The sequence below is a fragment of the Ascaphus truei genome, chromosome 3, assembly GCF_040206685.1.
Source record: "Ascaphus truei isolate aAscTru1 chromosome 3, aAscTru1.hap1, whole genome shotgun sequence".
NCBI classification, from domain to species: Eukaryota; Metazoa; Chordata; class Amphibia; order Anura; family Ascaphidae; genus Ascaphus; species Ascaphus truei.
In genome coordinates this window covers 101479504-101494167 of record NC_134485.1, presented here as the reverse complement: position 1 = coordinate 101494167, position 14664 = coordinate 101479504, and the positions used below count along the sequence as shown (strand labels likewise).

At 39.9% G+C, this 14664-nt stretch overlaps 1 protein-coding gene across 1 annotated transcript in view; it reads left to right on the top strand.

Moving 5' to 3' along the window:
* LOC142491681 (acetylserotonin O-methyltransferase-like) overlaps positions 1 to 14664 on the top strand; it is a 45514-nt gene that overhangs the window by 13556 nt on the left and 17294 nt on the right. The window contains exons 4-5 of the mRNA XM_075594597.1: positions 945 to 1074; positions 10291 to 10359. Of these exons, the coding sequence (XP_075450712.1) occupies positions 945 to 1074; positions 10291 to 10359 (199 nt within the window). The remainder of the gene's footprint in view (positions 1 to 944; positions 1075 to 10290; positions 10360 to 14664) is intronic.

Sequence of the window (14664 nt, the reverse complement as noted above, 5' to 3'; positions counted from 1 at the left end):
ATATCTTTACATGTGCTCAGCATTCTATTTAAAGAACTGACCAGAATTTGAGGATAGCCACAGGAGGTTTAAAACACTTAAATTATAGTTATCTGCTCTATTGTTTTTGTTGGTAAGTCAGAACAGTTTATTAAATGGAATATGAAGAATCATTTAGCAGTGCTGACAGAGTTGTACTTTTCTTTCTGGTATTGTTCTCCTGAGTTGTGAAATGCTATTTCAGTAATGTAAATATAATTTTGTGACTGATAATATACAATATACCCCAATCTGATAATTTGTTTCCACTGGAAAAAAAACCTGTTTTTATTTCCTTATGTCAGTCAGTAGTACAGTGACAGTATAGTTGGTATAAACTACCACATACATATGATGTATGCTTGACTTTTATTTTACTATAATAAAGTACCATGTATAACCCGGATGGATACCGACTTTTACCACTCCCCTTGAGATTTCTACACTTCACCTGGAGACAGGGAGAAGTGGGGCATATTAGTTGGCAAGTTTGTATAGTACAGTTCTTGTTGATCATATTGTGTTGCTGATCTGTGCCACATGTTGAATTTTTCGGCTAATCATTAAATGACAATTGCCTGACATATGCAAGCAAATAACACATACCACAATACTGTATGACATGCACGTTTTTCACAATAGTACATTTTGTTTATTAAAATACATGGATATGATTCATAATCACACTTCCACTTGTTCCTATATTAAGGGAAATATTACCTGGAATATATATCAAAAGCCCATTTATAACATTGCAAGTAAATTGGAGATGGATGAATATCCTTTATTCCGCAGAGCGCCAAGCTGAAGTTTCCACATGTTGGCATGTGCTTCAAAATTCATAATACAGTTTAACATTGTCAGTGAATGTTCAGTTCAATTCATATTTTATATCAGTTAACTAAACTTTCCTTTCTCTTTTTAAGCTTTCTATGCAAACACAGATCTTTCCAGCATATACCTCACAAAGTCAAGTCCAAGGTCTTTCTACCACATGATGATGTACTTATCTCACAATTCGTACAAGACCTGGCAATTCTTACCTGAAGCGATAAGGTATGGTAGAAGATATATTTATCGTATGCAATGTTGTAGACCAGTGGTTTCCACGCCTGTGGTGAAGTAGAAATATCCTTCAAATCTGAGCTGTTGAGGGTTCTTGAGGACTAAGTGGTATACAGATGCCCCGGAGGGCAAATAGTGAAACCTCGCTCTAACAAAGGACAGGGAGGGTGTCTAATTAGTTAAAAAATCCCTAAACACTAGTGGAGAAGGTGGTGCTCACTGGGGAAGGTAAAGTATAAAAAGGTGAGACGGGAAAGTATCCCCTAAAGTAGTGGCACAAATTAACACTAAAAAACTCGGTTTTATTAACGTAATTAAAATAGAGTGTGAGGGATTATGGACAAACAAAACAAACACGTAAACATAGAATAATAAAACGGAATGTGATTGAACAAGGGTAACTGGTGATTAACAAAACACTTGGAAGGTATATGAATAAACTCTCCCCACAAGAAATTTCGTTGTGTGTGTTATTTGGATCACAGTTGTCCTACTGAGGAAAATATGGATGGATTCCCTGACTTCCTAGAGACCCTTTTAGTAATGGGTTCTCATAAAAATTGCATTTTCTCCCATAGTTAACACACCTGATTGCCAGAAATTGGCTGAATGTGAACTCAATCTGCAAGTGGGAGGCGGGCCCTATATTACACGATGGGACGTCGTGATTGACGTTTCAAAACACCAATCAGGAGTTTACTTGTCCAATCTTCCCCCAACTGCAGGAGGTATAAAAAACATGGGGTTTCAATTGCAAACCGCCCCCGATGAAGCCTATTGGTGAAAAGTACGTCGGGTACGTGCGACGTCAGCAAGCCTGCGACGTCGGCTGATTCGGAGTGGCAAGGGAGTCCTACTAGTCTGAGCGTTTCGGAGACTGTGGCCGTGGACAGCCAGAATGCTCAGACTCTATTTAAATTGCACCCCTAGATAGACTTTATACACCATTTGTGTGTTGTTCTCTGTACTCTGCTATCAGCTTCATGTAGCTGAATACTGGTTAAAGCACCACATAGGTCACTTTCTTCTGGTGTGCAGTTCCCAGTACTACTTAACTGGGCATTGCACTAACCAATGCCTAGTGGTGGAGGGATGATCATACCCACCCACTCAAAGTTTAGGTTGTGATACATAGATTTCTTTAACCTAAACAGTTGGTTACTTACCTAAATACCTTGCAGATTGAGTTCACATTCAGCCAATTTCTGGCAATCAGGTGTGTTAACTATGGGAGAAAATGCAATTTTTATGAGAACCCATTACTAAAAGAGTCTCTAGGAACTCAGGAAATCCATCCATATTTCCCTCAGTAGGACAACTGTGATCCAAATAACACGAAATTTCTTGTGGGGAGAGTTTATGCATATACCGTCCAAGTGTTTTGTTAATCACCAGTTACTCTTGTTCAATCACACTCCGTTTTTTTTAAATTATTATATGTTCACGTGTTTGTTTTGTTTGTCCATAATCCCTCACACTCTATTTTAATTACGTTAATAAAACCGAGTTTTAATTAGAGGTGTTAATTTGTGCCACTACTTTAGGGGATACTTTCCCGTCTCACCATTTCATTCTTGAGGACTAAAGTTGAGTACAACTGTCATTGACAATAATATCAGTTGCAAGTCATATATTTTATACTGGTGCAAGTATGATTTGTGGTTAAAGTAAAGTCTACAAGGAGTTCTCTCACAACCTTTTTGTAAATTAAATTTACATTGAAGGAACCAAACCGGTCTGTGTCTTCTGCTACAATTTAATACAGATGAGAACTAATCTTGGGGTTTATCAAAATGTATTCCATTTTGATTTTGCAATATTTTAAGAGGATAAACCATTAACAGTAATGTTTTCTTACAATACCATAGTTGCTGGACACAGTACTAAATACTACATTAACTATGATGTTCTTGCCGACCTGTTTACTGCATATTGACTAATAAGCAAATGTAATCTCTGATTAACCTCTGTTTTGTATTTTCTTACTGGAGACCAATAAGGCTGGAACGGCAGTCTTTAAAGTGGAAGCATTCAGGGGCAAAATATGTGATTCTGAAGCAAATACCATTGTGCCAGATGTATCAAATTGATAATTTTTCTGATATATATGCACAGATTTCCCACCCCACCAGAATATTGCCAATTTTGCCTTAGTACACATGGGCCATAGTTATGTAAAGCAAGCAGTTTTGCATTTATTACCTTCCAATCAGATGCCCCTTTGAGTACATTGACATATTACAGCAGCAATACGGGTTAACTTTCACTTTTTAAAATAGTTTTTTTTTATTACAGGTTTTAAGTACAGTAGGTTTGAATAGCTGAAGAAAGTGATACTTGCAGCTCTTGTGTCTCATTTTACTCTGCTCATACAGTATACCTTAGAGCATGACAGAACTTTTTACAGTTACTCACCTAATATATTCTTGCCCGGATTACCAAACCCTGGTCTGGATAATTAATTTTTATCCCCAGCTGGTGTCGTTCGAGGTGGGACTCTGCCAGAGTAAAAACAAAGTTTGCTGCGGCTCCAGAGAAGTTGAAAGCTGTGGGCAGTCGCAGCAGCTCAATATTGGCTGCAAACTACTTTTCTCCCCGCTGTCACAGAAAGCTGTGGTTTGTTGCCCGCGGCATTCCCTGCAGCTAGGAATGGTACTCTGGCTACCTCTATTACAATATATTCTGAAAATATTTACAAAATATTACCTAATGGGTAATATTATTATAAGAACAATAAGTTAAAAAGCACTGACTCTCAATTCAATGCAAACACATTATAATAATGGAGTAAGAATATGAATTAAGAACATTGTCTCTTACTTTTGAGCTTTATTAATTTGTAGAGTAGTTTGATATACTTTTAGTAACCCACTGTAATTTGCCAGTTGTGGACGGACGTTCACAGAGGTACGCAATTAGGAGGCTTTATAATGTGAAATTATAATAAGGCTTTATTGTGCCTTTTCCTTTTTATCAGGAAAACATCCAAACAAGGGGGGGGAACAAAGCTTCCATTCACTTGGGAGTATTTCTAGTGAAAACACTATGCAACCAATTCACATCTCCCTAGTCAAGCATTTCTCCCCAGCCCCAAAACATAGCATGAAAATAAGCAGATATAAGCAGTCTCTTAATAATGAAAGTCTTATCTGTTTATCAGCTGTAGAGTAAGCTTCTCTGCTCTCCTGGAACCGCACCCGTGCGTGCACAGAAAATCAGCATCCAGGTTTAGAAGTCTTATTTGGGCCTTTTGCCTTGAAAGCAGCTCTGCTATCTTTTGGCAGAGCTCAAAACAAGTGTGTCTCCAAGTTCAGCTCAGGTGTCAGCTAAAGAGTTCTCACTTCCTGTTTGAACAGACAGGCTTTTGTAAGCCATCTCAATCAGGCAGGTGGTGTTTAGTAATTAACTACCAGAAGTTAACCACCACACTGCTAGACTAAAGGCACATTACTGAACAGGGAAAAGTCCCCTGTTACATACCTCCCCTGTTTGTGGGAAGCTCGGGCTTACCATGGCCAAAGCCCATCCTTCCACTCTCATTCGAGATCTTTCTGTGACTTGAATGAGAGTGGATGGAGGAAGAGAACCTTCTGTCCCGCTGGGATTGGAGCCCTTTCTCCAGTTTACTTTTGTCTCCTCCCGAAGGTGCTTGAGATCAGCACTCCTCAGTCGCTCGAGGAGGACTTTTTCCACGTAAAGTCTTCTTATTGCTTGCGCGGTCTTGAGATTTCTGTTGCGTCGGGCACTCCTCTTTTTGTAGACAAAGTGTATGGCTACAGTTGTAGAGCAGTTAGGACTAACCCTTGGAGTTTTCTGCTCTTGAAGCGGTCTTTCTGCAGCTTCTCCACACCACGGAGTCACCAGTTCAGCTTCTTCAGCAAAGGATTCTGCACTCCTACCTCTGTTTGTTGCCTGTTGGGCAGCTGTAGGTTTGGCTACTGCTTTCTTTGGTGGCTCAAACTTCGTATTTTTGTTTTGAAGTTGCGTGGAGTCCCCAACTCTCACTGTACCCTTGTCCTCACGGGCATTAGTTACTGTGGGATACTGGTGCTTGGGTAGTGCCAATACCTTTTTCCGTATTGGAGGAATCTGTATCAGAGTCTCCTTCATATTCTGGAGCTCTGTAATTTTTGTCATCAAGGTTGCAGCTGCGTCTGTTTTCTCCTTGGTGTACTGACTCAAGGGAATGGAACAGTCTCTCTGTCTCTCCAGCTCTTGCTTCAATTTCTGAGCCTTCTCATGCTCCCTCTCATACAGAGTCACCTGGTATCGAAGCTCCGCCTCCAATGATGCTCTGAAGACATGCAGCGTGGCCTTTAGCTCCTCATACTGCTCTGTGGGGACGTACTGGGTATTCAGACGTTCCTGCAGCGCTTGTACCTCTTTAACAGCCTGCAGCTTTTCTTCCTGCAGCGTTTGCTGCTTTTCCTCAGCATACTGGAGGTGTGTACGCAGACCTTGCAGTTGGTTCTGCAGTCGGTGCTCTGCTTCAAACATTTCCTCTTTCAAAAGTTTATTTATTTCTTTAAGAGCCTGCAGCTCTTTATTCTTTCCCTTGACGTATTCTGTCAACTCAGAATTTTCTTTTTTTAATCTTAAATTCTCTCTTTTTTCAGTCTCTGTACTATTCAGGGCTTCCTTGCAGTCCACCTTCCATTTTTGCACATCTGCTTGGAGGCGGGCTGTCTCCTGGCGTGAGACTTCCATCTCCAGGTTTAAGTTCTGAAGCTCCTTCTGAGAGACTTTGAGATCTAAGTTAAGATGTAGGATAGTTTTCCTTGAAATGTCCAGCTCCTCAGTGAGACTGTGTAGTTCCTTTCTAGAAACTTCCAGGTCTGTGCGGCAGCTGTTGGTCTCATAATGTGAGGCATCAAGTGCACTGCGGAGTGTCTGAACCTCTTTCTGAGATACGTCCACTTCTATCCGGACACTGTTGATCTCCTGTTGTGAGGCATTCAGCTCTATGCGAAGAGTGTGAACCTCTTGCTGGAAGACTGTCATCTGCTTCAGTGCCTCCTCATACTTCCGCTTTAGCGTAGCCACCATTTTTCAGATTGGCTCTGCTTTTCATCCATGGCGGAAATAGTAGCCTTTGCAGTATCTAGCTCAGTCTTGAGATCGTCCAATTCTGTCCAGGCTAAAGAGTAAATTGTGATCACATCTTTTTGTAGCCTCACGTTATTTTTCTGTAGCTCTGTGTTATCTGCTCTCTCAAGTTTCAATTGTTCTCGAAGTAGATCACAGTCACGCCTGGCAATTTTCAGGGCGTCTTCAGGGCTGGTCAAGGGATCGTCACTCACTAGTTCCGGCTTCGCTTCCCTGGGATGACTGGTTGAGGGTTCCTCACTGTTGGCACTGGACAGACACCTCTTTGGGGTACCAGACCTCTGCCTTGGGCCCTCTGGATATTCAGTTATACGCGGGACGAATTCTCCATTTTCTCTAGCTTGCAGGGCATCTCGGTCCCCCTTTTTCTCCACAGGATCTGCGGACGTGTCTGTTACTTCCACGGTAAGTGAAGAACCGCTTTTCTTTTTCTTCCTTTTTGATTTGGATGACATCGTCCCTTCAGGGATACTGGGGTCTCCATCTTCATTTGAAGTTTTAGCAGCGTCATTGGATCCACCCGGCTTTTCTTGTAACTGTAATAGCTGACGGAAATATTCGGTGATCCACTGCTCCCGCTCTGTCTCCTGCTGATCATATTCGTCATCAAAAGGAGCGGTCTTTTCTGTTCGTGCCGATTTCAGGCACCCCCACCATTCTTGGGGTGTTTTGTGGGTGTGACTCGGTTCGGGTTCCCCGTAAGAGATGTCTTCCTCTTTATTGGACTGGAAGGGCCACTCTTCAGTGGGGTAGGGTTCATTACAGGAACGCTGCATCTTGTCCTCCATTTTTAGGCTATCAGGTGTCATTTTCTTCCTGACCTCAGGAGGCGCTATTGCAGCTGTTGCCACTGTATTTGCTAGAACCCCCAATTGTGATAGTCCTACAGATGGGCATATTTTGCTTGTAGAGGTCATGGCTCTCACAGGCATCTCTGTAGATTTTTCTTTCTTGGGTAATTTTTTTTTTTTTTTTTTTCAATATCAGCAGTACTGTGCATGCATTTTCTCTTATCAGGTATACAAGATTGTGCAGTTGCTAGGTAAAAAAAGTCTATTTGCTATACACCATTTATGTGCTAGGTGAATCCCTCCGCTTCAGCAACAGAATTTAGTTTTCTGCCTGAGTTCAGTAATTTTCAGTCTCATCTTTGGGTGTCTGTTTTGCTCCCAAGATAATAGGCATACTTTTTTTACTTGCAGGAAAAAAAAAACATTCTTTGCAGTGGACACAACACTCAGCAATTGGCTTTGAAAAAACTTTTTCTTTATAGGGCAATTTTACACTCAGCATTTGTTTGCTAAAAAATACCCCTGCTTCAGCACAGTCTTTGTATCAATTTTCACACTTTTCTGCATATACTCCATTCACAGCTGGTAGCCCTATGCGGTGTGGCAACCTTTATTTGCAAAATCAGTACCACTCGTGGGTCACCATCTGTTTTCACTGCTTCAGCGAAACTTTGAAAACAAAAAAAACCTATCCCTTTTTAAGGGCTGACTCACTTCTTGAACCCTGACTATGGCTAGAAGGCAAAATCCCTATTTCAATTACCGTATTACACTTTGTGATAGGTAATTAAAGGTTTACCTGCTTCAGAAGTCTCTTGGGATTTGGGGAAAAGAGTCCATCTGTGGTTTTGTAAGTTTCAGTGCAGTGTAAGTTTCAGTGGTGTGTGTCCCTTTAAATCTGATCTCTGCTGTATGAGGGTTTTTTTTTTCAAGTTGTTTAAACTGTTTGTAGGCAAAAAAGCATAACAAAAAATTTCACATAAAAACTCCGGTCCTTTTTAACTACAAGGACAACTCTTGTCCCACTTCTGACGACCATATGTGGACGGACGTTCACAGAGGTACGCAATTAGGAGGCTTTATAATGTGAAATTATAATAAGGCTTTATTGTGCCTTTTCCTTTTTATCAGGAAAAAATCCAAACAAGGGGGGGGAACAAAGCTTCCATTCACTTGGGAGTATTTCTAGTGAAAACACTATGCAACCAATTCACATCTCCCTAGTCAAGCATTTCTCCCCAGCCCCAAAACATAGCATGAAAATAAGCAGATATAAGCAGTCTCTTAATAATGAAAGTCTTATCTGTTTATCAGCTGTAGAGTAAGCTTCTCTGCTCTCATGGAACCGCACCCGTGCGTGCACAGAAAATCAGCATCCAGGTTTAGAAGTCTTATTTGGGCCTTGTGTCTTGAAAGCAGCTCTGCTATCTTTTGGCAGAGCTCAAAACAAGTGTGTCTCCAAGTTCAGCTCAGGTGTCAGCTAAAGAGTTCTCACTTCCTGTTTGAACAGACAGGCTTTTGTAAGCCATCTCAATCAGGCAGGTGGTGTTTAGTAATTAACTACCAGAAGTTAACCACCAAACTGCTAGATTAAAGGCACATTACTGAATAGGGATAAGTCCCCTGTTACACCAGTGTGTTCAACTCCACACTCCTAACTTGAGAGGGGGGGGGGGTGGTTATTTCAAGTAGACTATTATTCTTTCTGAAATATAAGATTTTTTTTTAAATATAGGTATACATTCCAGTAGGAATGTAGCTTGCATTGCACTTTATTATTATTTTTTAATAATATTAACACTGCCAAATGTATTAGCTGCATGTCAGTTTATTCCAATTAATTTCATAATTTATTTTCAATTTCTTTATCATTAACGGAATAGAATCTTAAGTTTAAGAAGAAGTTGGCAATGATGATTAAATATGTATTATTAGCTCTATCATTATCTCTACCATCTCTATCTATCATTATCATCTCTATCTTCTCTATCAATCATCTCTATCATCTCTATCTCTCAGAAGCGCAAATACTCCCCAAATATGTGGAAAAATAAGAGAAACACAAAATAGTGCAATAATGTATAAATCAGCACTGTGATGTTAATTGAAAGGTATCTCACTCACAATTGAGAAGTTGAAAATAAGCGTTGTGGTTATTCAGTTACCAACTCAGAGGAGTTCTTCCAATGCGTACTAGTGGATATTCCTCAGGAACAGGGTAGAAAGATGGGTGATTCCCATATGTGAACAGAACAGAAGGACACAGATAGTATAGATTTGTTTTATAAACAGGTAATCAAAAGTAATACACTTAAGTGCTAAAGGTGCATGCATGTGGACCACCCTGGGTCAGAAAGTGGATATGGTTCTTGTCACCTTTTCCATGAAATAGCACATGTGGTGAGCCATCCACAGCGAGTGCTAATCAGGTACAAGCAGAGACCAGGCAAAACTTGGTCCAGGATCCTCAGAATGGTCTTCCACATAGCTCAGGGGGGCTCCAAATTGTCTGAACACTCACCCTACACTCAGAGGAGCTTCATCAGGGTTTACTTTACGTATAAAGCAATAAATCAATTTAACCCCTGATGAAGCTCCTCTGAGTAAAATGCATAGGGTGAGTGTGCAGACCATTTGGAGCCCCCTTGAGCTTTGTGGATGAATTTCACCAGCAACAAAGGAAAGGGTTTTTTACAGTAAGGGCAATTAAAATGTGGAATTCATTACCCATGGAGACTGTGATGGCAGATACAATAGATTTGTTCAAAAAAAGGTTGGACATCTTTTTAGATGGGAAAGGTATACAGGGATATACCAAATAAGTATACATGGGAAGGATGTTGATCCAGGGATTAATCCGATTGCCAATTCTTGGAGTCAGGAAGGAATTAATTTTTCCCCTTAAAGGTTTTTTTTGTTTGCCTTCCTCTGGATCAATAAGTAAGTATAGATATAGAATAAAGTATCTTTTGTCTAAATTTAGCATAGGTTGAACTTGATGGACGTACGTCTTTTTTCAACCTCATCTACTATGTAACTATGTAACGATGTAAGTGTGGGATCTGCACGGAAAGCCCCATTCAAGTCAATGGGACTTTCCGTGATCGCACAGTTCAGCACTAACAAAGCTTAAAGAATAAGCCCCTATATCTTTATCCTTATCTCTGTCCTTATCTCTATTTCGATCTCTATCCTTATCTCTTATCGCTATACGTATCTATTTTCTATATCCTTATCCCTTATCTCTATCCTTATATCTTATCTCCTGTACAATAATTTATAAATATAAAAATGTTATAATGCTTTTCAGAGAAGGCAAAAACCAGCATGAAAGGGCTTTTGGAATATCATCCAGAGATCTATTTGAAGCTGTTTACAGGTACTGTAACTTGTTTGATTCAACATTTTTAATACTAATCTCTGTATCTTCACTTGCATTCAAAATGACATTTACCTCAACAACTGAAGAACATTATTAAAACAATTTTTAGAAAAGTTTTCAAACAATTAGAACAATTCTATCACAGAGGATAGATTGGGAAAGTGATAGGATATAATAAACATTTTGCAATATTAAATAAACCGTTATTGCATGAACATTCAAAATTATTTTCTTCTCAAAAGTTTTAAATTAGCTGCTGTTAAAATGTAAATGTGTAACTTTTTTTTTGTTATTTAGAAAATCTTAAACATTCACATTCTATTTATTTAACTCGCATACGCTGTAATTTCAGAATCAGTTATTTCTTTTTTTAGGAAATATAAATCTTTTTCAAAGTTTGGAAATTTTATTTGCTTTCCTTAACAAGTATAAATTTGAGTGGGGGGGCCTTGATTGTCAATCTTGCTTGTTCAACCCCAGTCATAAGGTAATCAGATTTATGCATTCCCCTACCTTAAAATTAATAGTTGCCTTCTTGAGACATATGTTTCTAAACATTTGCCCTGAGGGAAATTAATGCCCACTGCTATCCACACACATTTCAAACAACAGTAGTTGACAAGGTAAAAGCCGATGCCAGGGATGTAATAAACAGACGAGAACTAAGCAAAAACCGAAGAAATCAGCACAACACGAGCTATCACTTTGTCCTCATCTCTTTTTGCTACTTTAAAATGAGCTGATTAACTTTCGGTCTTGTGATATATAGACATATAGAATATGGATGGGACCACACTCCAAAATCAACATCTGCTTGTATGTGGCCTCAATACCAGGAAATTAGAAGAGAGACAGAAGAGAGAGAGAGAGAAGAGAGATAGAAGAGATAGAAGAGAGAGAAGAGAAAGAAGAGAAGAGAGAGAGAAGAGAGAGAGAAGAGAGAGAGAAGAGAGAGAGAAAAGAGAGAGAAGAGAGAGAGAAGAGAGAGAGACACAAAATGGTCACGCTAACACTGGAAATCACAAAAGCAGCATATAATATAAATCTGAAAGATATATAAATAAATCTATAATATAATGCCTGGTAGTGCTAAAGGAAATTTAAATATAAAGACTCAAAAGAAAACAGAATCCTTATAAAAGCACTCAAAAATAACTGCCAATACACATGATGTATGAAAGTAATCAAAGAATGAATTTTAATTTAACACATTAGATACACAAACAATTAAAAAAACATATAAGAGAGAACACACTGAAAAGACCTCCAAAATAGAAAAAAAGGGAACTGGCTATTAGCTGCAGATGTAGAAAAAAGTCAGCACAAGTACAACACATAACCCAAAGGAGGTGAATTACCTCCTACGCGTTTCAGACACGCCAAGACTCAAGAAGTGAGTAAGATCTCTTAAAGATATTTCAATATGGTTTATGGACATAGATGAGTACCAGTATGTGTTATATTTCCTCCAATGAGGTCACATCAAGGTGAAATCTAGCATTTTTGATTGCTTCCTTCAGGAGCAGTTATATTGAGTTTTGACTGGTCACTCACATATCACACTATATAATATACCCACTCCATGTTAGAGTCATATGAATGAGCCCTACATTTGAATTATTGATGTTATTGCATGAAGATTTCACCATCTTTGGAGCACCCACTCTCTATTTATATTAGCTGCAGATGGCTAGTACATAGTTTGCAAATACTAAGAAAAGTTATAAAGCAGGGGGAAAGAAAAAAAACCCTAGCTGAGTAAGTAAATTAAATAATAAACCCACAGAAGGATTCATGATTCTTAATGAAGCCTGACATAATAAAGATGAAGCCCGGCTAGCTACCGTCTGGTGAGAGTAATCCCGGTGTTAAAAGGCTGGTCTCCTGTGACACATATTATGAATGACTTCAAAAATGAAAGATAGCTCCCTCTTAATATACAATATATATATCTATCTTGTAATTTAATTTTTTTTTAAACATCTATTCAATGCTTTAGGCCTCGTTCAGGGTGCTGGCTTCGGAGGGAGGGCGTGCTTACGTGCGAGCTGCCATCCGAAACAATGTATTGAAAGGGAATTGTGGTTGTCAGGGTAGCAGCTGCCCTGTCTCCGAAGTACGGAGTTGACGCTGCTACAGTTTCAATAAACAACCCAAGGTGTTTTTTGAAGCTGCAGCAGCGTCACTGGTACCTCGGTAGCTAATGAAATCATTCTTAAGAATGATTTCAAGACAGCAACACCGATCCCTAAGCTGCTGTCTGTAGCCCCGCCTCCTCAACTCTTGAAAAAGTCTGCTGGGGAGGATGTGCACACATCGCCCAGCAGACTGCCGCTCGCACACGCGAACCCCTGCCCTCCAACTCCTGCCTCTGGCACCCTGAACGAGGCCTTATTGCTAATGGACAGTCACACACGCGCGCGCCTGCTCCACCCTCTACGTATCCGGTTGGGAGGGGAAAAAAAAAATAGTCTCAACAATGACTTTCATGTGCATGATGCAAGTCACTCTGAGTTTTGCAACAACAAGCCAACCAATTTAATAATTGTAGCTGTGGATTAGTTGTTTGTTCCTGATCTTGCACTGTATGATCAATTGAAGTATTTCTAATTTGACTATTGTTGTAACCTCTGATTACTGTCATTTGGACTCTGATGCAGAGCGAACCAGCCAATCTTTAACTGCTGACATATCTGCTGTATGCTAGTAATCTGTGGTGTGGGTTAATAAAGTAGCAATCTGCACCAGAGAGGCCCCTTTTCAAATAGTCTCTGGACTTCATTTTTGGGGGGGAGGGGAGGAGGAGAACATTAACTCCAGTAGATTCTATGCCTGCTAGTTCATTGCTGCATAACAAGATGAGAACTAAAATAGAAAAGTCACCTCTAAAAGGTAGTTTTTTTTTTTTTTTTTTTTTATGTTATTTCAGTGTTTGACTGGAGACCTATTCTTCTGGTACTGGGAAAAGTCCAGATAAATGCTCATCTAACATGACAAGTTCGCCCCTTTACATTGAAGGACACAATTTGCATCCGTTTAACTCTTGCTTGTTGCTGGCACTGAATGAAATACCTGTATTGCATGCTGGATGATTTTTACCTAGAAGCACAGAATCGGGGGTAGGTTGTAGGAACTACAAGGTGTAAAAGATTGAGAGAGCCTGCTGGCACAAACCCAATCTTACCTTCCCCCTCTGCACCAAAGGGTAGAAGAGTTCATGAGATATGCCCCAGGGACCTCTAGGATGAGCCAGCTTTCTTCTCTAGCATTGCAAGGGCTTGTGGTATTTATTACATGGAGAAAGCAGCAGTTTACTGTGTCAGTGTGCATATGAGGGAGGAGGAGGCAGGGAGTGCTCCGTTTGCTAATTACACTGCAAGCTGGAGAGTCAGCTGCTTTGACTTCACTGCAATGGAAATGCTACCTCAAGCTGTGCTCCTTTTAATGCCATGTGTTACTCCAAATCTATCTATCAGCGAACCACGCTGCTTGCTGCCTTTTAAAGTTTACTCCCATAACAAAATATATATATTCTGTTTGCATATTTTAATTTTGTTTGTTAACAAAAACGTATATAATGCTGCAACCAAAAAAAGGAAGAGAAGCAAAACACCTTCGTTGTGTGAAGTTGGGTGGTCGTTGTTTGTGCTTGTAGGCAACACACACACCCCCTCCCCCCCTGCCTGCTTGAGATTCTCCCCCTCTTCACCACACAGGCTTCTACTGCACTGTTGGGAGAGCCTGCTGCATGCGTCCCCTCCCCTCCCTGGAAGCAGAAGAAGCACAATTGCGGCGGCCATTCCCCCCCCCTCCCCCCGCGATCCCGGTTATAACACGGCAACGGGTGGACCCCAACCACCGCGTTATAACGGGGTTCAGCTGTATATTTCGGAAGCCACAGAACGGTATTGTCTAGTAATTTTTTTATATATATACAGTGGTTGACAAATCACCCACAAATGTTTTCGCCAAACAAAAAAATCTACTCGCCACCTAGTCCCGCCCCCAACCCCACCACAGTCCCTCTTTAAAAAAATGAAATAAATTTTATGATGACGTCATGGTACAAGAGCTTACAGAAACGCCAGGATTCGGACTGTCAATGCTTCTAAAGGTAAGAAAAATATTGAATGTATATAATTTTATTTTTACAGGTTTTTTTTTATTGTATTTTTTTTTCTTTTCATGTTTTTCATTGCCCATTGACTGATAATGTATCAATCTGTGCCAGCTTAGGGTACAGATAAATACAGTGACAGACAATGTATTTTTTGGCAAATGCTTTTTTTCTATTGATTGTTG